Source organism: Cryptomeria japonica, chromosome 1, assembly GCF_030272615.1.
Source record: "Cryptomeria japonica chromosome 1, Sugi_1.0, whole genome shotgun sequence".
In the NCBI taxonomy this organism is placed as follows: Eukaryota; Viridiplantae; Streptophyta; class Pinopsida; order Cupressales; family Cupressaceae; genus Cryptomeria; species Cryptomeria japonica.
In genome coordinates this window covers 124,417,646-124,444,722 of record NC_081405.1, presented here as the reverse complement: position 1 = coordinate 124,444,722, position 27,077 = coordinate 124,417,646, and the positions used below count along the sequence as shown (strand labels likewise).

At 38.2% G+C, this 27,077-nt stretch overlaps 1 protein-coding gene across 4 annotated transcripts in view; it reads right to left on the bottom strand.

Moving 5' to 3' along the window:
* Positions 1-22,453, bottom strand: part of LOC131026685 (probable folate-biopterin transporter 6) — a 56,970-nt gene extending 34,517 nt beyond the window's left edge. For 2 of the 4 annotated variants that reach the window (XM_057956614.2, XM_059213554.1), the window contains exon 1: positions 21,667-22,169. In XM_057956614.2, coding sequence (XP_057812597.1) covers positions 21,667-22,161 — 495 coding nt within the window. In that variant the 5' untranslated portion in view covers positions 22,162-22,169. Of the gene's footprint in view, positions 1-21,666; positions 22,170-22,277 lie in introns of those variants that run through there. The other 2 variants (XM_057956613.2, XM_059213525.1) reach the window with 2 other exon arrangements.
* Between the last annotated feature and the right edge of the window lie 4,624 nt (positions 22,454-27,077).

The window sequence follows — 27,077 nt, the reverse complement described above, 5'->3', positions numbered from 1 at the left end:
TATTACCCGAATCTTGTCTGGGTTCGTTTTCAATCCTTCTTTACACACAATGTGTCCCAGCAATCTTCCCTATGGTACCATGAATCTACATTTCTTCGGGTTGAGGGCCAACCGTGCCCTCCGACATCTCTCTAGGCACTCCCCGAGGGTTTTTAGGTGGATGTCCTGTCCACTGTAAATAGACCAATCATCCAGGAAGGCTTTGAATTTCCCCATCGACATCTTGTCGAAGATGTGCAAGATGATGCGCTGAAAGGTGGCAGGTGCATTGCATAGACCAAAGGGCATTCGGTTGTATGCATACACACCGTCCTCCACCACGAAGGTTGTTTTCAACTTATCTTCCTCCGCGATGGATATCTGGTTGTACCTAGAGAACCCATCCATGAAGGAATAGATTTCATGTCCAGCTACTTCCTCCAAGATGCTGTCAGTGAAGGGTATGGGAAACGGGTCTTTAATAGTGACAACGTTCAGGCACCGGAAGTCTACACAGATCCGGATCTGATTGGCCTCTTTCTTGAGGGAAATCACAATGGGAAACACCCATTGGCTTGTCTGCACTTTGAAGATTATGCCCGCTTCCAACATTCGCTCAATTTCGTCGTTCACGCGTGCAGCATAATTTTTGTTCATACAGTAAAGCCGCTTCCTTACTGGTTGGGCTCCCGGTACTAATGTTATTCGGTGTACACACAACTCTGGGGGCACGCCCTTCAAGTCCTTGTATGTCCATGCAAAGACATCCTTGTATTCAAGGAAAATTTTGAAGGCTGTGGCCTTCAGCACTGGATTCCAATCATCTCCGACAAGGATGATCTTGGGGTCACTCGTCCCCCCGAGATTTGTCTCTTTTAAATTGGCTTCCTGATATTTAATGGGCTCCCCCTTCGGGAATTGGTGTGTCGGCGTCTCATTCACCGGCGCCTCCCCTTCCTTGTACTCGCCATATTCTAGGGGAAATATATCCGGTTCTTCTTCGATGCTCAATACGTTGCACGAGGGTGTAAATAGTTCATAATCTCCCATTTGCCTATGGAAGAGGCCATTCAAGGAGTCCCCGTCGTCCCCTGAGCATGCCTCCAGTTCTAACACCCCTTCATCACTAGGCTCCATGCGACGTCCATCTCCGCCCTCCCCCAACTGGTCTCCCTCCGATTCCGAGTCGGAGGAGGATGCTAACTCCTCACTCACCATCTGCATACGGAAATCGATCACGTACTTCCTCCCCACGTTTTCCAAGGACAGAGTATTACACTTCCAGTTATGGTTCGCTTTTGCTGCAATGAGCCACCCACGCCCGAGGATGGCGTCGTACCCCTTCTGCTTCAGGGGAATTACTACAAAATCCAGCACGAATGGCTGCATGCAAATCATCACTTGCTGGCAAAATGAGGGTACCAAGGGGTTTAATCCCATGCTGATCTACCCCTAGCAGGTTGAACGTGGGGGGCCACAACGTAGGCTTTCCCAGTTTTTTCCATGTCGCTTCTGGAAGCACATTTACTCCCAACCCTCCGTCCACAATAGTGTCTGTCAAGGTAATCCCCAATATGCCCATTTCTACTACCGCCGGTTGGCGTCCGCTGTTGACTACCAACAACATGGGGTCAACAGTGGGGCTTAGGACCTCCCTTAACGCAGAGTCGGTTGTGGGGCTCACGACCTCCCCCATTTTCACCTGTGAAGGTACAGAGTTTAAGATAGCCGTTTTTAGCTGTGGCATGGTCTCCAGAAGGTCTTGAATTCTCACGGGTACCTCCATCTGCAATATTTGCCGTAAAATTTCCTCTTCTCCCCTCGTCCGTAGCGGATTTGCGGTCTGGTGGCTGTTCTGCCCTTATGCAGCCATTTCCTTTGTGATCTCGTCTCTTGCTTCCCGCACTCTCTCGGTCTCCGTGTGGGGATTTGGGTATGCACCCTTTTTAGCCTGCGCCATGGTGATTGCCAATACTTCCGCCTTCGTGGGTTCTATGTTTAGAAGGTTTACACCAAGCTTCGGGCAATTTGCGTCCTCATGGTCACCTGGCCCGCACCATCGGCAGAGGTGTCGAGGAGTAGCTTCCTTTGTGCAATCGCGAGCGAAGTGTCCCCACTAATTGCAGGCCCTACACTGGATCATTGGCCGGCCCTTGGCGTCATACTGGATCCAATTTTTGTTATTGTTATTGTTATTGTTATTGTTATTGTTATTATTTCTTCCGCCGCCGCGTCTGTTATCCCGGTATCCTCCAGATGACGTCGTTGTGTTCGTTTGTTGGCCCGTACCCGCTGGTGCAGACGTTGTGGCCTGCTCCGTGAACAGCACCTGGTTCATTTGCATACTTCGGGTTTTCATGTTGTATGGGCACTCCTTGGTGGAGTGTCCTATCACTTGGCAAATCTCGTAGAATGCCTTCTTCGAGCAACTACCCTTTGTGTGCCCCTCCTCTTTGCACTCAGTGCACCATATGTCCCCTTCGGTCCGACCGATGCTTCTCATTGTTTTGAATTCCCCCCTCATTCGTTCCATATCTTTCTGGAGCGCTTGCTAGCCTCGTTGTCGCTGTTGCTTTACTGTGACGAGTCATCCTCCTTGGACGAGCTATTCTCCTCCTTTTTCTTCGATGTCTTGGTCTCGCTCTCGAGATACATCGCTCTATTGTATGCGTCTTCGTACGATGTAGGTGGAACGATTTTCATCTTCTTTCAGAGGGAATACTTTAGTCCCTCCATGAACCATCGCTTTTTCAACCCATCTGCTAGTTGACTCTCCATTTTTCCCAATAGTTCCTTCAGCCACCGACTATAGGCTCGGACAGTCTCGTTCTTGTTCTGCTTCGTTCCATAGATCTCGGTGACTATTTCGTTGTCATCTCTCAGGAGGCGGAACTCTATTCCAAACTCCTTCTTCAGGTCGGGCCATCTGCCGACTTTGGCCTTGTCCATATCTAAGTACCAGTCTATGGCCACTCCTCTCAAGGTTGCTGGGAATACCCATTCATCTTGATCGGTAACACCGTTTGCTGACCATATGGTTTCGCACGCTCGACAATGGCGAACAGGATCTTCCTTCCCGTCGCCATTGAACTTCGGTAGTTTCTATTTACTTGCCATTGATGGGGGTAGTCTCCCCTGCGGTGGCTATAGTTGTGTCTGAGCCCCTGCGCCGCTCCCTCCGGCGCCCGTGGTGTGTCCTGCATGGGCGACTAGGGGTACAGTGTTCTGCCTGCCGTGTGTCACACTTACAGCCATACAGTTGTCCTCCCCTTCGTTCTCACCCGCACCCACTCCTGGCTCCCTTTGGTGATCCTCACTTTGTGGTGTAAGGGATAAGTTTCTAAACTGATCCCGAGTCTCCTCGACTAGATTCCGCCATAACCTTGTTTCCTCCAGAAACTCTTCGTGGCTCCGCACCCTATGGTGTTCTGGCGACGCGTAGAAATTTCTGTTGGCTTCTGCACCCTCCGTGACACCTCCTTGGTTCCCCTCGGGCCACCCTTCGACAGGTCGTCCTTCGGCAAGTTGCCTCAGCCTCCATCTACGTTCTACTTGCTGCTCCAGAATCAAGGCCCTCTGCACGGCCTCCCACTCGTCCGTTTTTGCTTTTTTATTTCTATCTTTATTCAATATGTTGGGCATTAATTGTCGTACATTTCCATAATTCACAATACATAAATCAAAACACGTCTTTATTAATTCATTTCCTTAGATACAACTCGTGTCAATGACACTTTTATTTGAATATAGAAGATTCAAGGTTCAATTCCTTCCTGGTCTGGCGCCATCCTGTTCTACTTCCCGTCGGCTGCTATCTTTGTACTGCTGAAGGATATGTTGGCGTCGCTCTTCCTGGGCAATCTCCTCCAAGCAAGCTTGTTGTGCCAGCGATGCCTATGCAAGCAACTGGGGAAGATGGTTCATCAACCGGTTTACTACCAGGCTCACCTCCAACGCTGTCCACACAGCACTTGGTGGGATTTCCGCCTCCGTCGCCTCTCGTCGGACGTAGGTCTAGATGGCTACCTGGAGCAGAATTGAGAATTCTCTCGTTGCGTTGTCTTCTCCTATCTAAAGTTTTGTTCGCACGTCGTCGGCCTCTGGGTTTGCCTCACCAACGGGTAGGCCCATCGTGTCCGTGCGCCATCCGCGTCTTCCGTTCCCAAGTACGTTTAGGCAACGGCGCCAAATGTTTGCCCTCTCGGGTGAATAACTTAAAACATAAAGCACGTAATGCAGAATAATAACGCCATAGATATCAAACAAGTATAAGAGATGTTATTCCATTCATAAGTTACATTCGGAAGTATATAAAGATACCGAGGGGGTGCGAGCACCAACCGTCGCACCGCAACTGCCACCCCTCGGTTGCCAACTAACCAACACAATTACAACTTAATTAACTAGTCTTATGTTTGTGTACAATAATGCCGCTAACATTAAGGACTTCTACACCTTGTGAGAGTGCTGATATTTGTTTAGGTTATTAAAAGCTTCATATTTTGTCTGAAAATAAAAAACTAGAGTTACAAGACAAAATCCAAAGCTCATAAAAAAATATAATGAAATATGCTAATTTACTTGTTTTGGCATGGTTACGGGTGTGGATGTGGGTACCTATACGGCAGTACAGAAATTTTTCTTTTTCCTTGGGTATGGGTACAGGTTCATACAGGTACAGATTCAGATACACACACACACACGTCTGTGTGTATATATATGTGTATGTGCATATATATGTGTGTGTGTGTAGATATATGTGTGTGTGTGTATAAGAAAATTAAAATTATATAATATTTAACAGTGATGCTCATAATTTTCAACAAATAATATTTAAATACCTCATAATTTGCAAAAATGAAAATACTCAAAAATTCAGTTTGTCAAATGTCAAATACATAATGAAAATTACAGTTAATATTTAATAATTTTTATATTGTTCTTCATCAAAAGCACAAAGTGAAACATTTTGTTCAATTTCACTTGAACTACAATGAGTTACAATGCCACTTCCACTAGCCATGTATTGTACAAGCTGCCTCATCTAAAGATATGTTCTGACAAGTTGTGCGACAAAATAACATCTATGTCAACACACTCAAGAGTTAGATCCCAATTCCTCATCGCCCCCTCATTGTAATCAAGTTTCTTATGTGACAAGAGATCATGATAACTAGTGGGGGTCAAGGAGTGGAGACCCTGATGGGATTGAGGGGCAACAGCCTTCAAGGGGGTTTGGGGACAATGCTCCCGATGGGATTGAGGGGTGGCATCTCTCATGGGGATATGAGGGCAACACCCCTAGTGGGGTCAAGAGAAAGTGCCCCTCATGGGGTCAGATCATGATACGGGGCAGGGTCAAGGGGTAGAGCCCCTAAAACCAAACCTTAAGGCCTTTGAAACCACACAAATCTTTATGACACACCCTTTTCACAATTTTATCACTTAAGGGCGAAATTAGATACACAGGCACCTTTTCATTTCTGAAGTGTTCTAAAAAAAATAACTTTTTTCTATTTTTTTTTGGGGGGGGGCAGCCCTTGGTTCCCTCACCCATAGTGCCCGAGCGGGACCCTACCCAGAGGCAAACCAGCTTGGGACCCAGACCTGAACCATACCCATATGGGTACGAGGGGGGTTTTAGAGGAACCCAGTAACATAGGTGAAAATTGATAAGTCTGCAGCATTAAGAATACAGTGCCAATGTATTGGAAAATTAAAAAAAAAATGATCAGGAGTTTGTGACAATTAGGAGTTTGTGACAATTGGGAGATCACTGCAAAAGTATTAAAATAGCAGCAAACAAATGAGATAAAGACATAATCCATTGTGTAATGCACGCAAAATAAAAAAAAGTTACATTGTATCACAAGATGATTTGACAAATTATTAAGAGGTATCACAGACAAATTATTAAGAATTTATTCAACAAGCTGTTGTATGCAGTACAACAGTGCAAAGATCAAATGATACCCAATAAATAAATAACAGTTTCTATTGAAAATTGACCATTGAATATTCATCACTTAACAAACATTATCAAGAAAGCATAATCAGGAATCAAGTTAATAATTTGGATAACTCCCTGCTAACCTCCATAGCTTTGGCAATTTTGGGCTTACATGTGGCATTTATTTCTTCTTCACCTTATATACATCAGTGCAAACTTCACCTTTGCTAGTTGTCAAGTCAACATTGGTGGTAGTGTCTTCACCAATCTTGGGTGCACAGTCCCTTCAATTTTTTGGTGATGTTTTTGCAGAGCCTGGTGCCAAATTTTAACCCTCATATTTTACAGGCCAATCTTCAGCTACGTCAACCTTGTGCTAAACTTCAAACTCACAGCAAGATCCACTCTTGTGCCAAATCATGACAATGTCAACTTAGGGCCAACATCGATGGCACCAACTTGTGATGCGCATACTTCAACATTGATGCTTTTTGCCAAGATTAGTCAACCAATACTGCCAATTGGCAATCTACAAAGGCTGGCCTTTTACAAATTTCCTCTCATGTCTACAATAACCTACACAAATTCACCATGCCGATCAAGAAAACAATCGACTTCTGTGACTAAGTGAAATACAGTTCAGAACACATGAAGCAAAATGAAGGCCTCAGCAGTTGAAATTTTGGAGGAAAATGAAGGTTTCAACCGCTTTGTGTGAATTCACTGATTGATAGGCAGTGGCTTTGTCAGGGAATTGATGGTTTCACTATGTTCTCTAAAACAACCAGTAATGTCAACAATACTTTGAATTCCTCTTCCAAACAATTTATAATGACTTCTCAGATCTCTAACAAGCCTGTCCAAGTCTATTTAATAGTTGTAAACACACCAAGAGGCATCACGTTGAACTGGATTAGATTCTAACAAAGTTCATAGATTCACTTGACTGACATAGGATACATACCGAAAGTGTAAAGCAAAGGGCTGATATAATGATCTAGGGGACTGATATAATTCAGGTTGGTTGTGTGCCCAAGAGGTGTAAGATTGTATTTCTCTTTGAAGATAGTGGATAAGTGAATGTTTTGCCTCACTTTTGCTGGATTTTTATCCTAGAATTCAAGTTATCCAAGGTAAATCCTTGTATCTTCTGATTTGTGGTTTTTATTGCTCTCAATCTCCTTTTAGTTCAATGTTTTTACTTGCTTAGTGCAATTGGTTATTCTTTATTAAGGTATATATGTGATGACTACTTGTGAAGCCTAGATTTCTCTAATTTATGAATCAAGTTTGATGTCAGAGAAAGTTCTTTCCTTTGAGAAAGTGATGAGTAATATTGCAGGTATATGCCCACAACAAGTCAAGTGGGAAAGAGTTTGTTGCCTTCTTGTAAGAGATATTGAATCCTATAGTCGGAAGAGAGGACTAAGATGCATGGCAAGAGATACAAAAACCCTTGATGAAACAAGATTCCTCAAGCTAGAAGCTGATATTTCAACTGTATGTCAGTTAATGGAGAAGACCATGAGAGGAATAGAAAAAGTTGTGCTCATTGGAAGATACCAAGAGCAAGGGGAAAACTCACTCCGTGGAAAAAGAGGAGAAAATACATGGTGAATCAAGTCTAATATGAACAATTCAATTCAAAGCTTAAGCAAATATTAAGATTAACCCCATTTTGAAGGAGAAGTAGATGCAGCAAAACTTGACCATTGGAGGTGTACTTTAGTATGTATACTCTTAGTTTCAAACAAATGGTTTCCTTTGCTAGATTGAGAATGGAAAAAATGTTTTAACTTGGTTTGAAATGTCTCTTATTTTGTGGCTTTAAGAAAACAAGCTTCTATGAGTTCAATTTAAGAAATTGATCAATAAACAATTTTATCTAATAGATCATAGAGAGCAAAAATGTATGGAGTAAAAAAATTTGAAACAAAAAGGATAGAGCGTGCATGAGTACTCTTGTAAATTTCATAGAAGAGCCATCCAAATGAAGAAAGATGTGCAAGAAGAGGAGGCGTTGGTAATATATCAAAGGCCTTCATAGCCATATTTGGAGGCCTAGATTGCTCTCTAAACTAGTGAACATAGATAAAGCATGTGCGCATGCTCATTAGCTTGAAGTAGACAGCCATCCATCCTCTCCAAAGACAAAAGGAGCCATGGCCAAGACAAAGCTGAAAGAAGGCAAATGCTACAAGCACCAAAGCAAAACCCACAAAGTATTGTGACCATTGTGATGCAAATGGATATATAGATGCAACACTCTAAAAGTGAAATCCAAAAAAATGTCATTTCGAAAAAGGTAAAGTGTTAAGAAAATCACTATGCCTACACGTGATGAGGGCACATAAATTGAATGTAGTTCATGCGCATGATTGTATATCATCATGCACTACAAAGAAGGTATGTTTTTATCTGTTTGCACAAGAAGAAAATGAGCATTCAAATTTGCTTAAGCTTTGCAATATAAATCAAGAATGTTAACTTGATGCATTTTTTAGTTCTTGTGTCCACGCTAGTCTTATTTCTCAAGAATTGGTTGGAAAACTTGGTACGGAACTTATCAATACTATTAAAATAATGTAGTTTTTCTTCAATGGTCATCTTAGTTAGTTTAGGTAGTTTCTAATTCTGGCTTTTGTTCACGACTGTTTCATTTAGAAACATCGTCTTTGTAAATCTATTTAAGAAGCCTTCGTCTCCTTTGTTTAATACATTGATTATTTGAACATGGTATTAGAGTAGAGGTCGGTGGGCTTCTTTAAGATTTGGCGAATTTTTTAATAAAAATTCGTGAGCCTCCTCCTTGGAATTTATTCCAGAAATTTTTTTAATCGGTTTTTTATGAAAAAATGACTTTGCAAATTTGAGGGTTTTGACAACCCATGTTTTTTTTGTGAGGTTCGTGGGTGAAGCCCACGTGTGAAGCATATGTTTTGGTTGCAGATCATAGGTGTTTTTTGCCGTTTAAGAGTTTTTGTCCGCATGTGAAGGCTTCTCTGATTGTGCGAAGAATCACGACAACCTATGTGACCTGTCTTTCAACCCACACGAAGTCCTTCGATTTCTTTTCGGCTCTGTGTTTCCATCTCGTCAGCTCTGTTTTCCTCTATGCCCCGCGTCTTGATGTTTTGTGCCCTAGTTTCTGGTTTTTGCAACCTTGTCTTCATGCTTTTGGTTTCGAGCTCTACACGTTTGGTGCGTTGTGTTTTTGTCCGCGAACGTCATCTTCTTTTGTTTGGCGATTTATGCTTGACTTTCCTGTGGCTAGGGTTTGTCATTTCTCTGCATTTTTTGGCAACCAAGGGTTTGGCTTCATTTTGAGTAGCTTCGTCCACAATTTTCAAAGAATCATTTGCTCTTGTATGCCCTTGTGAGGGTTTCCGTAGTTCAGGAGGGCTCTCTAGATTTTTGGGGTTTTATAATTTTTGTCCTAAAAAAATTAGTAACGAGCTTTAGAATATTTCTCCTTAAAAAAAAAGTTATTACTTCTGGGTTTTTATAATTTTTCCTCAAAAATTATATATATGGGTTTTTATAATTTTTCATCAAAAATTATTTGTATCAGTTTTATAATTTTAAATAATTATTGTTGGGTTTTTTCGATTTTCTCCTTAAAAATCGTTTCTGGGTTTGGCGATTTTTTTCCCACAAAAATTGCGGCTGTTTTTTCGAAGCAGTTCAGGTTTGCTGATTTTCTCCTCAAAATCGTGGTTTCAATTTGAGAAGTCGTTCTCAGTGACTCCAGCTACAGGGAGGGGTAATTTTGTTTCCCAACATCAAGTTGGACGGTTTGGGTGTAATTTTTGTGCCCTAGATCAGTAATTAGTTTTATGTCCTCTAATTATGCCCTAGTTTGTTAATCAGATTTGTAACATTTTAGTAAATCATAATTTAGTAAACTCAGAAATGAAGGAAGTAAACAAGTGACAAACACACATACCCTGGGAAAACCTCCAAGGAGGAAAAACCCAGCATTAAAGACCCACAGGTCAGATTACATATTCTCCCTTAAAATCACAAGTACAATACTTAGCTTCCTTGTCAGATCTGATCCCTTTTGTATGACAGATCTGCACTTATAAGTTCTTCAAGTCTGCACCAAAACAGCCTATGTCCTCTTGGACAATTTCGCACAAGTCTGGACAAGTTCGCACCCTCCTTGTAAATTCGCACCTTTTTATGCAGAGCTAATTCGCTTGACTTGAATGAATGATTTGTCTTTGCAAAGTATCTTTATTTGTATGCATCTTTAACCTTTATTATTGCAAGTCGGCCTCCTTCCTTTTTGGCGCCAATACTGTCATTGTGGCATGGGGTTTTAGGATGGCGTGAAGTATAGGGCTGGGCTTAGACTTGGGGTCACATTACCCTTTAGGATAGGGCCCAGTCCTAAATGGGTTCGGATGTTGCCTTAAGGCAATCCGAACCCATATATAGACCTAGTTACAAACAACACTCCCTCTTAACTAGGGAAGAAGAGAATACATAATCTGAACCTTTAGAGTTCCATCTAGCACACACGCATAGAATTACATCTCCCACCTAGCACACAAGCAGAGGATGGTTCTAGCACACAAGCATAGAAAGTGTAATACACAAGTGGGTCTTTACATAATTACATATTTTCCATCTAGCACACAAGCATAGATTGGACACAATTCATTCTTGCACACAAGCAAAGAATGATCAAAGTGTTGTAGATGGAGTCACTGAGGTTGGAGCTCCCTCTCAATCAAGGTTCCGTTTTCCACAACTCCAAGTCTATCTCTGAAGTACTCGAACTTCACTCTGGATAAAGGTTTGGTAAGGATGTCCGCAACCTATTCAATCATGCTAATGTACTTTAGGTGAATGGCGCCTCTTTGCACCATATCCCGAATGAAGTGATAGTGTGTTTCCACATGTTTGGACCGGTCATGGAATACAGGATTTACTGACATCTTTATACAGCTTTGATTATCACAATGAATGGTGGTAGGACCACTAGTTTGACCAAATAATCCAACAAGGAGTTTGCGAAGCCACACTGCTTCTTTGGATGCAACAGATGCTGCAATGTACTCAACTTCTGCAGTGTTCAATGCTACGGAGGATTGCTTTCTACATGCCCAAGAGATCACTGCAGAACCCAAGTTGAAGCAGATACCCGAAGTACTTTTCCTGTCCTTGACACTTCCTGCCCAATCTGAATCTGAATAGCCTTCCAGGAAGATTGAAGTGTTAAGTGAGTACTTCAGCCCATAACCAATAGTGCCACGCAGGTATCTTAGGATGTGCTTGGCAGCCACCAGGTGAACAAGTTTAGGCAAGCTCATGAACTGACTAAGGGCATTCACAGCATAACAGATATCTGGCCTTGTATTGACTAAATACATCAATGATCCAATCAGTTGCCTGTACTCAGATGGATCTGCAAAATCAGAGTTAGCTGCTGAAACACTTAACTTCTTTAAGTTAGATTCCATAGGAGTATGCATGGGTTTACAATCCATCATTCTAAATCTTTTCAAAATATTAATAGTATATTTTCCTTGACTTCAAATTCTGATGCTAATTCTTTCTTACATCTTATAATTAATTTATTTTCACCAGTGAGAAATAAATCATCCACATACAAAACCAAAATAAGCATATCATCATTATAAATCTTTAGGTAAATGTTAGCATCAACGTCATTCTTACGAAACCCTAAGTTTAATAAGTACTTATCAATTCTTTCATACCAAGCCCGAGGAGCCTGTTTGAGCCCATATAAGGCTTTCTTCAACCTGCAAACGTGAGAATCTCTTTTATGGATTACATAACCGTCTGGTTGTTCAATATAGACTTCCTCCTCAATAACACCATTGAGGAAGGTTGTCTTAACATCCATTTGATGCAATTCCCAACCTTTGGCTGCAGCAATAGCTATTATAGATCTAATAGAAGTATATCTAGCAACAGGGGCAAAAGTTTCTTCATAATCTATTCCTTCCTTTTGAGAAAAGCCACGAGCTACAAACCTAGTTTTTTATTTTTCAATACTACCATCAACATTATGCTTAATTTTAAACAACCATTTAGAGGAAACAACAGACTTACCTTTGGGTCTGGGTACAATGTCCCAGACATTATTCTTGATGATAGACCCATACTCTTCATCCATGGCTAATTTCCAAGCATGATGGGACATGGCTTCTTCTACATTGTGAGGTTCAAACTCACTAATATTACACATCACAGAAATGTAGTTGGCGTGATTTTGGAATCTCTTGCTATCTCTAAAGGTTCCTCTGGGAGCAGCAAATCCTTCAGCATCTTGAATCGTGTTTCTAACCCAAAGTGTTCTCTTCTTGCAGATCACAATATCCTGAGGTATATCGGTAGAGTTCATGGGTTCTATTGGGTCATTTTGAACTTCTTGATCCGGAAGGTCAGTAGACTCCTCTTGTATCTCAGGGTTAGCATCAACTATTGAATCTTGATTTTCAATCATCATATCATTATTGTTAGATAATGAACCTTTAGATCTTTTGAAAGCAATATCTTCTTCAAAAGTTACATCTCTACTTACCTCAACATACCTTTGACCTGAAATGTAGATCCTGAAGGCTTTGGAAGATTCCCTGTATCCCACTAAGATGCCTTTCTTTCTAGAAGGATCCAACTTGGTTCGTTTTTCTTTAGGCACATGAACATACACCGAGCTCCCGAATATCCTTAGGTGGCTAATGTCAGGTTTGATTCTTGTAAAGGTTTCTTCAGGAGTCACATCCTTTAGGATACGATGAGAACATCTATTCTGAATATAAACTGCAATTTTGAATGCTTCCGCCCATAGAAAAGGTTGCAGGTCTTGATCATGGATCATGGCTCTTGCAGCTTCAACAATGGTCCTGTTCTTTCTTTCAGCAACTCCATTTTGCTGAGGATTGTAGGGAACACAGAACTCCCTCTTAATTCCTGCTTTAACACAAAAGTCATAGAAACTACCTGAGGTGTATTCACCTCCATTGTCAGACCTTAAACATTTAATTCGATTTCCTGTAGTATTTTCAACTAAGGCTTTGAATTCTTTAAATCTATTTAGGACTTCTTCAAACTCTTTAGATTTAAGAAAGTAGATCCATGTTTTCCTAGAGAAATCATCTATGAAGATAACATAATACAAGAAACCACTAGGAGATGCTATAGACATAGGACCACATAAATCTGAATGAATAAGTTCTAACTTTTCTTTAGCCCTACTATCGCTTTTATGAAAAGGATTCTTTACATTCTTACCCATTGCACAACCTTTACAAGCATCATCATGAGATAAACTAAGTTTAGGCATACCTTTAACCATTTTACCGAGAGTGGGAAGGGCTTGAAAGTGTAGATGTCCAAGTCTTCTATGCCATAGCTCGCATGATTCAGGGGCCTCATGAATGAGAGCTTGAATTGGATTAGCTGCAAGCTTATATAAACTATCACATCTATTTCCAATAACACGAGCTGTTTTGAAATTAGATTTCTTAGACCAAGTGAGTACTTTCCCTTCAAAAAATGCTATTTGCAAACCCTTATCTTCTAAGGCAGAAATGGAAATAAGATTTCTTTTAATACCAGGTACAAAGAGAATATCGCAGAGTTGTAAGGAAATACCAAAATCTAGTTTTAAAGAGGTGGTACCAGAACCTTTTACAAAGTATCGAGCATCATCACCAATTACCACATGAAGGTTGGTGTCCTTAATCAGATCTAAGAGATGCTCACGAAAACCTAAGATGTGTCTGGAGGCACCACTGTCAAGTATCCATGTATTATTGTCCGTAGGAACATTGCTGGATAGAGCAGAGATAAGAAGATAATCCTCACTTTGTTCGGCAACTTTATTTAAATTGACTTCCCTTTCCTTTGGATCATTCTGACAATCTCTGGCATAGTGACCATACTTATCACATCTGAAGCAACGAATGTGAGAGGAATCTCTTGACTTCTTCCTTGGATCATAGGAGGATCTAAAATCTTTGCTTCTCTTTTCTTTCTTCCAATGTCCACCTTTCCTAGATTTACCTAAGAGAACATGATTATCTTTGTGGGAGTTCTTGAGTTTTCCTCTTACCTCAATTCGAGATTCCTCTTTGATGCAATCAGATTGAAGACACTCAAAGTTGGGACGATCGGCTCTTCCACCAATGCTACGAATGAATGGTTCCCATTCATCAGGTGGACCATTTAATGCAATCATAACAAAATCTTTATCCGAGATTTGGCAATCAACGAGTACTTAGCTTGTCCTTTAGTTCATTGATCTTCATGAAATAGGCTATGATTGAGTCTTCTTCTTTCATTTTCATGTGAAGAAGCTGTTGTCTTAGAGCAAGAGCCCTGCTGAGGTTGTTGACTTCATACATCCCTTCCAAGTGTTTGATCATTTCCCTGGCAGATGCAAACTTTGATATGATAGTGACAAGATGATTGACGGATTCAATTATGATCTTCCTAGCCTTGAGGGAGTCTTTCTTGAACTGTTTCAGCTCTTCAGCATCTTCTGGAGGGGACAGCCCTTCTTCTTCTACGAATTTCAGCAGATCATTCTCTTCAAGGATTAATAGAATACGGACTTTCCAAGCAGCAAAATCAAGGGCTCCATCAAGTCTATCTTCAGCCCTCAAACCTGACATTTTAATCTGAAAACAAACAGCAGCTATATGTACCAAATGATTTACTAAAATCTGAAGTTAGTGACACCTTAGCTCTGATACCATGTAATTTTTGTGCCCTAGATCAGTAATCAGTTTTATGTCCTTTAATTATGCCCTAGTTTGTTAATCAGATTTGTAACATTTTAGTAAATCATAATTTAGTAAACTCAGAAATGAAGGAAGTAAACAAGTGACAAACACACATACCCTGGGAAAACCTCCAAGGAGGAAAAACTCAGCATTAAAGACCCACAGGTCAGATTATATATTCTCCCTTAAAATCACAAGTACAATACTTAGCTTCCTTGTCAGATCTGATCCCTTTTGTATGATAGATCTGCACTTATAAGTTCTTCAAGTCTGCACCAAAACAACCTATGTCCTCTTGGACAATTTCGCACAAGTCTGGACAAGTTCACACCCTCCTTGTAAATTCGCACCTTTTCATGCAGAGCTAATTCACTTGACTTGAATGAATGATTTGTCTTTGCAAAGTATCTTTATTTATATGCATCTTTAACCTTTATTATTGCAAGTCGGCTTCCTTCCTTTTTGGCACCAATATTGTCATTGTGGCGTGGGGTTTTAGGATGGCGTGAAGTATAGGGCTGGGCTTAGACTTGGGGTCACATTACCCTTTAGGATAGGGTCCAGTCCTAAATGGTTTGGATGTTGCCTTAAGGCAATCCGAACCCATATATAGACCTAGTTACAAACAACATTGTGGTTACCTTGATCATTAAAATTCTGTAGATCTTGGGAGGGTCTCAGTAGCAACAAAGTGTTCTGAAGAGAATGGGCAGCCTTCTTTGTGTTTGTGATCAAAAGACCTACAGATTGTCAACTATACAGTTGTTAGGACGATGACCATTAAAGGAGGGTATTAAAATAATGTAATGTTTCTTTAATGGTCATCTTAGTTAGTTTAGGTAGTTTTTAATTCTGGCTTTTGTTCATGATTGTTTCATTTAGAAACATTGTCTTTGTAAATCTATTTAGGGAGCCTTCTTCTCTTTTGTTTAATACATCAATTATTTGAACAAATACCCTAAGCCTTACGTTTTGGATTGGATCAATTTAGGTAAGCAATGTAGCATAAATCTTGATGTTAACCAAGAATTTGTTGATGACATGGTTTTAGATGTTACACCTATGAATGTATGTGGAATTGTGTTTGATAGAAAATATGTTAATGTTAGAATAAGAAAGGTAAGACACAGCAATCTGAAACTTAGAAAATCTTTTGTTTAATACATCAATTATTTGAACAAATACCCCAAGACTTACGTTTTGGATTGGATCAATTTAGGTAAGCAATGTAGCATAAATCTTGCTGTTAACCAAGAATTTGTTGATGACATGGTTTTAGATGTTACACCTATGAATGTATGTGGAATTGCGTTTGACAGGAAATATGTTAATGTTAGAATAAGAAAGCTAAGACACAGCAATCTGAAACTTAGAAAATCTTACAAGAACAAGACACACCAAATTTTATCCTAGGAAAACCCTCCACCTGAGGCTGAAAAACCCAGCCACACCAAAAATCAAACTTTATTTAAGGTACAAACTTGAGTACAATGCTCTCAAACTGAATGATCTAAACACAATTGTTAACACTTAACAATCCGAAGATGAACCCGATAACATCTGAAACTAAAGGCTTCTACAATATGACCAGCATATAAGCTTTATGTAACATGTAATAATCATACGTTGAAGAAAGAGAAGAAATATACGTTGAAGAAGATACAGAGATGCTACAGAAAATACTGTCGAAAAACTCATCCTCTGAAAGATCACTGATGCATATATAAAATAGTCTCTCACATCTGAACATCACCCCCAGCCCAAAAACAATTCGCAACATACTCAAGGAGACAAGGCAATGCTCGAAAATGGCCACTGCAAAGGAATACGAAACGCCCATACTTCTCACATGAAATATTCTTGTTGGCATTTACTATACATGCCGCTACATAAACGGTAACCAAAAGAACCACGAAGGTGATGATTCAACCGACCCTTTCATCAGATGGAATAGAAAGAAAATGCTGCCAGCAAGGATGCAGGTCGGTGACAGTTATCAAGGAAGCCGTTACACATCAGCTTCTCTTTGAAGTGTAGGAAGAAACCATCGCAGGCATAATGAAATCTCCTGCTGCTAAAACATTAACAAAATTATGAAAAGGTGGAGAGTGCTTCATTTTGAATGCTTAAAAGGGAAAGAACAAGCAGCCTATGGCCCTGAATCTTCAAACAAGAAAGATGTGTTCAGCAGAAGGACCCAAATCATTCGTCTTGAGTGTAGGAGAAAGAATATTGATATAGTTCCTTCAACTATTTCAGGCACTTTTGTTCTTCAAGCACCTTCAAATGATTGATGACAAGTGAACGCAGTTTCTGGGATCTTGGTTAGAAAGACGCAAAGTGAAGTAGCAGCAATGTTGTCCATTGTGAGGAGAATCCCTCTTGTTTTGAGTATTCATAGCTTTTGGAGACCAAATGTCTTTTCAATTAGGGGTGTGATCAGTAAAATGATCAATATACTTCCTTGGAGAGGTGGAACACAGATCAGAAGACACATGAAGCTGCAAGGATTAGCAGAAATTTGGAAGGTTTCAACAGCTTTGTATAAAAAGTTGCTGGTTCAAGTGGTGGTTTTCTCACAAAGCAGCAGTTTTGTTATTGCATAAAGCAATGATTTCATTATGTGTTCTGAAATGACCAGTAAAACCCAAGAACAATTTGAATTCCTCTTCCATATGATTTCTAATGACTTACGAGATCTCTGATAGGATGTCCAAGTCTATTGAGCATTGTAATGCCCCAAGAGGCATCAAGAGAAGGTTTTGAATTGAATGATATTGGATTCTAGTAGAGTTCATTGGTTCATTTGGCTGTTATTGGAAACTACGATACTGAAAGTGTGTAGTAAAGAGCTGTAGTAGTGATCTTAGGAGTTAAAATAAGTTGATTGCAAGCTGGTTGTGTGCCTCCCTTTAAATATAGTGTATAAGTGTGGGTTTTGCCTCATTTTTGCTGGAGTTTTCTTCCAGAATTCAGGTTCTCCAGGGTAAAATCCTTGTGTGTTCTTATTTGTGGTGTTTACTGCTCTCAATTTCCTTTTAGTTCACTGCTTTTACTTGCTTTGGAATTACAGTTAATTATCCTTCATTAAAATATGTATATTATGAATAGTTGTAAGGCCTAACTTTCTCTAGTTTATGAATCAACAACTGGTTAGAAATTAATCCATTTCAGCTTACCTCAAAGATTTTCCAGTTGTAGTAGGTGGACTATATATTCTTTTATTTTCAACTAGCTTAATTTTAGTAGTTCTAGTTTTTGCTTACTCCAAACTACAATCTCATCTTCATGGAACTTGTAGTCCTTAATTTCTAGTCCAATTTTCGTATAAAATTGTCCTCTCTATTCTATTTAGTTCAGTTGTTGATTATGTCATAAATAGTGTTTTTGTATGATTTTGTTGCATCACTCAAACTACATTTCCTCTAACTTTTATATGTTTTGTCTTGGGTTACATCTTTGGATCCAGATCAATGAAATTTAAGCACTAAATGTTGAATGGAAACAAGATCAGGCTATAAGAAGAAGGTTCCTGCTCACAATACCTCTATCTACTTGGTACCAAATGAGTTATCTGTCATCATCAAATATGCTCAACCAAGGTAGTGAGATGATCAAGACCACATTATATGAGAAAACACAAGTTATGTGTGACCATTTTAAAAATCTTGCAACATTTTACATTTTTACTAGATGCTTCTCTCAGCCAGAAATATGTTTGGTGATTATAGCAAGTTTCTTTTTCAAATCAACCTACATCTTCCACAACACAAAAGCATGACAGATGAGGTTCCTTTAGACATTTGGATTTAGAAAAACAATTTGCATCTCTTTCAAATCATTCATGAAAGAGAAGATCAATTTCGAGCTTACACTCTCACCAACTGCCAAAGCCTAGGATAAATCATTAATAAAGTCAGCTTGCAAGGATACAGGCAAATTAGTTGTAACTGTGGACCAAATTCGTGGTTGTACTTTACAAAGATTTCCATATGAAGTTGATCTAGAGGTATTGGTCAAATACAAATATCTAGTAATATCTTTCCACAACAAATTCAGCCAGATATCATGGAGAATGGAGAGAATACAAGGATGGAAAGCATTTTAGTCACTACATAATATTTCCAGAGACAGAATTGTGGAATTGGGAAACCAGGAGGATCTTATTTGGGCTACTTGTCGAATATGGTGTCCTGCACATAACATTTGGACCAGCATTACATCATGCCTAAAATGGAGACAAATATATAGACTCCAGAAGCACCTAATCACAAACAACTTCAAAATCATGGCTTCAACCCCATAAATATTCTATTAGCAAAAACACCTACTTTTCCACCAGAGGAAGAAGCTATGATACACCTACTATTCTACCTAAAGAAAGCCAAAGGCATGGATGAGAACAAATTGTCTAGAGCGGTGATGGAAGAAGCTATAAACAAAAGATGGGGTACTGGAATGAAACAAAATAATAGTTGGGTTATCAACTTATATAAATGTCCAAGCATCAACTAGGAAATCAAAAATAACGTGGGGGAAGCAACCAGTCTGACCATGTCAACAAAGAAGTTAGGCACAAAGAGACAATATAATGATACAAACTTAGCTTCACAGATGAGCATGACTAAAAAAGTTGCACAGGAAAAATAATCAAGTAGAAAACAAAGATGCTCATTTTATGAACGAAAACTCGTTCGTACCAACTTAGTGTGATATTGGTAGATGGGCAGCTCCAAAGGAAAAGGAGAAGGGCATTTATCTACTTTGTAATTCAGGGGAAATAGAGATAGAGTGGCACATCATCACAGAATGCTTCACTTACAACATCTAGGCTAGTTACAAGGACGCCTTGAGAGTTGAATTTATGTGTACCAACTCTGAAAAGATAGGATTAGAGAGAGCAGGGGAACCTCCTACCAAAATTTATGGGAGAAGACTCGCCATTTAGAAGGCGGCAGCAACTATGTTCTAATCTTATCCTCTCTTGTATTTAACAAGCAGTTTCACACTTTTGGTAAGCTTGTATAAATTGCCCACATGCTGATTGGCTCAGCTGTATCAATGTAACCCTGTAGACTATTCTGGTTTCATGGACATTATTAAAATAGAACCTATTTAGCCTCTCAAGAAATTAGATGACCAATCGATCAAGAAGTCATTTTAGCTTTAGCAAAGATGGGACCAATCTATGGATGCATGAGCAAATTCTACAACGCATGCAACTTTAGGCCCTTAACATTTGAAAATTCACAAGTAAAGTGGTCTTGGGTAATACATCAAAACAAACTGGAATTTGTTCCAATCAAAAGTCTTAGAAATGTCTGCAGATGGAACACAAAATTTAGGATATTTTTGATAAGGAGGTTTGCATTATGCACTGATATAATATGTTTGAACTTTGTCCCCAATAGAGTACTCACTGTATGGTATATGCTGGATGGATATAGATTACAAAGGCAAAAGAGATATTATTCTTTAAGAATCCAATCTAATTTCCCTCTATATTCAAGGCACACTTGAAGGCGCCCACTAGTTAGGCATGTGGAAAGAGATGAGAATTGAAACAAAAAATACCTTTCAATAGATACACTATAAATTAGTTTCTTTCTTACACGCACTCTTGCATTGTGAAAAGGCAAAGGTTTGTTACATTTTTTATCACATTACCAAACTGTTTAAACAATATCAATGAGAATTTATAAGCCAGGCAGACTCTCTTTCCAAAGGTACATCATCTAGATTCTAACTGGAGGAAATAGGATAACAAAGGCATGAAGAGATACATGAAGCGCTCCAAGAAACAACTCAGCTTTCTGGTAACCAGGAATTCAAATTTCAATAATTTGATGTAATCTAATCCAAAATGCTTCCATGTTTGTTATGGGTGGAATTCTGGGCCAGCATATCATGAAATCCAAATTATGGAGTGCAAGCAGTACAACTGCAGTATAGGTATAATTTAAGCACCCAGATTAATGTATAAACAGATTGTGTAGTAGATGGTGCATTCAGATATGGAAGACAGCTCCAGTCCATTCTACAGACTCTCTTTATCTTGAAATGATTTAAAGTGAAGTTTATGAGCAACATTAAATACAGAGAACCACCATCTAGAAAGTGGAGGACAGAGAGGAAAGAGAGACTTGTTTCTCAGTTCATCAAGACAGTGTAAGACAAGATTCTATGTTTCTAGTGATGAGAACAAGAAGTAATGGAATCTGAGCACCCTGAAAATGCACAAGTAGTGTTCAATCTTTCACAGAAATGTCCAAGCAAGACCAAATTAGCTTGTGCTTCATAAATACCACAAGGTCCAAGTGGACTATTTTTTTCTCAATCGAGAGAGACAGAGAGAGAGAGCTCTACGAATTCTCAGGGTTCTACAACAACTCCCTATAGCTCTTCTACATAACGTACTTCACATCAGCATAACCAATAGAGATCTGAATATTACACCAAAAGTTATGGAGTCTCACTCTCATAGAAATACTGGCAGTTCTCATAGGTTCTATACCTTAACATCAACACAACCTATAGAGATCTGAATACTACACCAGATATTATAGAGATCTGAATACAACAAGATCCAAGAAAAACTTGATCAATCCCAAATTATCGGGGACGTGAATAATGAAACGGAGGCACCTCATTTGAAATTTACTATGAGACATCAGGTCAAATTTGGCAACTTAAATGAAACCCAAATTCTACAACAGTAAAAAATTTATGAAGAAATCAACCCATAATAGTTGTATAAAATGCTGAAAGTACAACTAGCAGATAGTAAGTAATTCTACTCATATTCTTAAATTCTAATCTTAGGAGCTAAGATTTATAAGGTCTCCATTCTCCCATCATGTTTATGAGATCACAAACAGAAATTTTCTGCTTCCAACCTATGAAAATATAAAATGGGTATCTGATTTTAAACATGCAAAAAAAATAATTGGGTAGAATTGAAAGAACGACTACCATTAAAACTTGGGTAGATGCAGGCTGCATCTTCTGCACATCTCTCCAATAGTAATTGGTAGCAAGCCGCTTCATGGTTTCTGCGTAGCCCTGGCTTACACCATAGACAACCATGACAACTCCAAGGAATGGTCCTCCAAATGCTTCTCTCATCACTGCAAACCACTGCAGAAAGCTTTTCACAAATTCCCATGGACTGCACACCACTTCACTCCAATGCCTAACTGATGTCACCTCATTTTCATTGCAACTGCTGTTCAGAACGTCTGTCTCTCTCTCTTCCTCTGTCACAGGCACATTAACTAAAATGGCAATCGCCTCTTCTTCTTCCTTCATTCTTGTCCTTCTGCGGAACACTTCAAAACCCAGAGATGAGTCAATCATTAACAAAAATTCATATCTATATATGCTAAGGAATGGGATAGTAATGGAGTTCCCATCCAAGAGAAAGACCAAAATATCTCTTTTAAGTATACGAACACATGTATTCCGCATTGGGATTGAAGAGAAACGAAGGATGGCATTAGATGCTTCTAACATTTATGTCCACAAATGAATATTTTTAAAAATAAACTGTTTTTTTAAGTTTTAATCTAAGAATAGGTAGGTACATGATTTGTCCTTCCCTCCCGTCAGGGGCATTGTCCCATGGTATTTATCTGAGATTCAGAAGTTAAGCCACGTGGTTTAATTTACTGCCATGGTTTGTACACAAATGAAAACAATATTTCTATTTAGTTTTGCTGTAACAGAAGATTCATCATTTGAAGTTGCACGTATCAGTGAATTTCTTTGTCGTGTGATTATAAACCATATATAATATCGTTCTATTATAGTTTTGTTTATTATATATAATAAAATATGAATTGTTATCTTGTTATCTTGATAATGAGTAGCTTAGTTAATGGCCTGCCTTTTACGTATCTCTGCAATAATCTCATGTTTACAATGATCTTATGTCTTGGGTAGTTAAGTGATTATCTTTCAGCTTCATGTACATTGTAGGGAATGAATAGCTATATATTCTGTATCGAATAAAACAAAGAAGTTGACCAGATTCCATGACTAGTTGAGTTCATAAGATTTATATTAAACTATTGGTCTGTGTTCGCCTTGTCCCATGCAAGCACAAAGCAACTTGACGATGTCTCTCTCGCGTTAAAGGAAAAGCTCCCCCATGTTGATGACCAATGGCTATGAGGACTTAGATTGGGTTATAAAAAGTAGTTACATGCATCTTTCAAAAACATGACCATCAACCATTGCATTATCTCAACACTCAACAACGATGGGGAAAGAAATTTTATCCTTTGATATTGACTAGGAGTAAGAACTTTTTAAAGACAATGGTTCTTTTTGGCATGGAATTTAAAGAATATAATATGTTTTTAATAAATTACATTTAGGATAAGTCAAATTAATGAAAAATATTAAAATTTGTGGGATTTGAATTAATTGAATATGATGCTTAGTTTGATAATCATGATGGAAAAGTGATTTGATATTAAGAATGAATTTGTTTAGTTCTAAATTTTTAGGGTGGTGTCAAATGAAGATCTATGATTATACAAATCAATTGTTCTTTACACTAGTTCACTATTTTGAACGCAAATCTAGTCCCCTCATATGTAGACTTGATCTTTGACACAAACCTTACATAAATGTGCATAAATCTAAATTGGGAAGAAGTGACTCAATGTATTTTTCTTGCATCAATTTTGGGTGTTTACTTATATGAGGATGTGTGTTCACATAGACCTTAGGAGAATTTTTTAGAGGATCATGTTTCCCTTAGTCAAACCCTTTGCAAATAACCTTTAAGGTTCTAAGTGTAATGATTGAGGACAACAAGCAAGCATATATTGGTCTAAGGATCATGTGCTTTGATGTAAATGTTAATATATTCCTTTTATTCTCCATAACGTTTATCTCTTAATGGGCTTAATAAGAATTCTCCATGATGGGGGGTTGACCCCGTGGTGTGATGGTGAAATCATGGCATTGTTAATGATGCCACGGAGGAGGGAGAAAGGAGGAAGAAGAAGAGGAGAAGGAGGACGTGAAGGAGGAGGAGGATGTGTATTAATGTTGAGGATGAGGTCTCCCGTTTGTGGCCCCACCTAGAGAAAGGGTTATGCTAAAAATCCTCGTGCTTCACCAACCAAAAAAAAGAATTATCCATGATGTCCTAAATGTCATTGAATGACCTTCCACTTAAATGAGAATCCTTAAAAATAATTTGTAGATTTGATCTATAGTGGCAATAATGGGTCAAGAGATCATGGATGCAAATTTGGGGAACAATGATGAAAGAATTGGGATATGGGATGTTTAATTTTATGTGAAATAATGTTACTTGTAAGCTAATTATTACATTTAAGGCACTCTGCTCAAATTGATCCCACAAGATAAGGGAAAAGACCATGGGTATGAAATATTCATCATTACATTTTACCCCTACTTTGATGTTCATGCAAAACGCTATGCAAAAGCATGTCAAAGTAAAATAAGTATTCAACATGAAAAAAATATTTTTCTCACTCAAAAGGATACAAATCTTTATTAAGTAATAAATTTGGCATCTAATTGCCCATGCCCCAAGGTCACTTGATCTTTTGGTTGGTGGAAGAATGCTCTTCACAAACATCTTACAATGAATGTGTGGTTGAGGAATATTTTGATTTGGAGGCTCCTAATCCTTATGTTGGTGATGGGGTGGTGGTCCCTCATTCACCTAAGTTTCCTAAAGATCTTGTTGTGGCTTCTTCCCCTATTCTAGTTAGGTCTTAGTGTGTCTCTTTTCACTAGTCTTATGACTTCTACTCGACATTTGGTTTCCCCATTTAGGAACTCCTATCCTCATGCTTTGTGCCTAGTTGCATCCTTAGAGAGACTTTCCCCTCCTCCCTCTCTTGACTTGATAGATTAGGATGATGATTATTCATGGACTATAGTTAAAAGGAGAAAGAAAAGTCTTCCAAAACATATGTCTATGTCTCATACCCACTTTAGGGGTGTATGGTCTACTAGGTCTAGTTATTATATCATATATTTCTTGTTCAAGGCTTGTTCTTGGCAACTTAGTTGCAACTGTATTGTTGCTTGCCAGTAGATTTGTAAAATGGTTGGGGTCCTTTCAAAAACCCCTTTTTTACATTTTTTAAGTTGTAAGGGCCTAAAACCCTTTTCCCAACTTAATATATCAAAAGAAATCATTATTTAATTCTTCTTTTAATTATTACTCCTTTTAAACTTGTTAAATAAAGAAAAACCATTGATGAGTAGCATCTCTCACATATTTTGAGAATCATTAATTATAATTTTCTTAAAGAAACTATCCTTTAAAATATTAAATATATAGGGACAAGGGTAATAGATTCAACCTATTATCCAAAGTGATAAAAATTTAACTATGAAAAAATGTAAAATTCCCTTCACTTGGATATGGATGATCTATCAAAGAGCTTCATCTAGAAGCAAAACATGATATGAATCTACAAATAACAAGATAAAATATTTGTCAGTGTATACTAATGAAGCATTTTCTAGTACCAAAAAAGAACATGATTGTCATAGTTGCATCATTATAATCAATCTCCCAAAGAACGTCAATGATAATATGTGTCCCATCTAATTGGTTTTTATGTAAAATGTAAGGAATTGGAGAAGATGAGAAAATATAAAACATGGTAAAGCATTAAATGTAGAAAAAGATATGTATGATAAAGCACATAGCACAACAAAAGATAGATCATCGTATGATAAGCACATAAGCTAGAGACAATTATCAAGATATGTGTAAAAGGTTGCCCCCAATATAGGCAAATGATAAAAGAAGTATGATAAACTATGAAACATAATAAAAGTGTCATCATTTAATAATCATGTGAGCACATAAGTTAGAGATAAACATTGAGACATCTATGATAATGTTACCCATAATATAGATAAATGATAGGATAATTGTGGCCCTAAAGGCTAGATAATGAACAAGTAGGCAATAATAGTTGCAAGAGGTGTAGGTACAACAAGGTTCAAACCATGATTAAAAATATATGGGCATGACAAGGGTCATAAAATATAAGCATAGATTATAAGGATTATAAGGATCATAGACATGAAATCAAAGGATGTAAACATGGAAAGGATTGTACCATGGGATCATAAGATATAAGCATGACAAGGCTCATAAGCATATAATTATATAATATAAACATGACAAGGTTCACAATCATGATAAATATAACCATAATAAACATAAAATGGAAGTAACGTCATAAGCATGGAACACAAGGACCATGGCAACAATAGAAATCATGTAGCATAGTAAAACAACAAGGAACATGTGATAAGAAAGATGGTAGTGTGGAATATAAGAAACATAGGAACCTAGAAACATACAAGGTAGCATGGATCATAGGTGGCAAATCTAAAGCATAAAAAAGTATAGGAGTCAAACAAAATATAAGAGACGCATATGGAATATTAGAAATCACACTAATTAAGCAAAGAAGAATGAATAGAAAAGCACAATTTACATGGTATAGAAGGTGAAATGAGAATGAGAAATGCATAGTCAACATTACATGGACAATATTTATGTTGAAATGAGAATAGAAAAACACAACAATCATGGCATAAATAGAAATGTCAAAGTATAAGAATGTGTATAAAAAGTAAAATCTAATAGAAGTGTATATATAAAAAATAATGATAGTACTCAATGTCTTGTGGAATATATTTAGGGAGAACATCCTCCAAGAAGCCATCCTTCTACCAAAAATTAGCATCATATTGATATTTCTCAAATGCATGGCTTTCTTCTTTAAATATATTTTTTTCCTCTTAATAGTTAAGTACTTTTTTTTAAACACATTGCCAATAGGTAGAACTATAGGAGCTTCCTTATTTACCCATTATCTTTCTTTTTGGATTTGGTAGCATGAAAATATTTGACAAAATTTGTTGAACCACAAATTTTTACTTTAGAATTCATAGATTAATGCTTTTAGCATTAAATGTCAACTTTTGCAATATAAAACCCTTATATTGGGTGGAACAATAAGTAAAATATGATATATAATCATGTTGTCTCTTAGCTCTATCTTTTTTCCCACTTTCTCTTCTAACCTCTTTTGATACCTCATAAATCTTTATTTCCAAAGAAGGCTCCTTGGTTGTGTGTGTGTGTGATCTTTACAATTCTACTATCAAGAACATATTTAACAAATTGACATACAACAAAAGAGATAACTCTCAAATGCTCAAGCCGTGGTCTACCAAGAAATATGAAAAATCTATTTGAAGTGGGAATAATGTGATAACATTTTCACTTCCCTAGGACCAACCTTAATAGGTAAATGACACAACCCAAAGTGAGGATCAATACTCCATTAGTTATCTTCAATTAT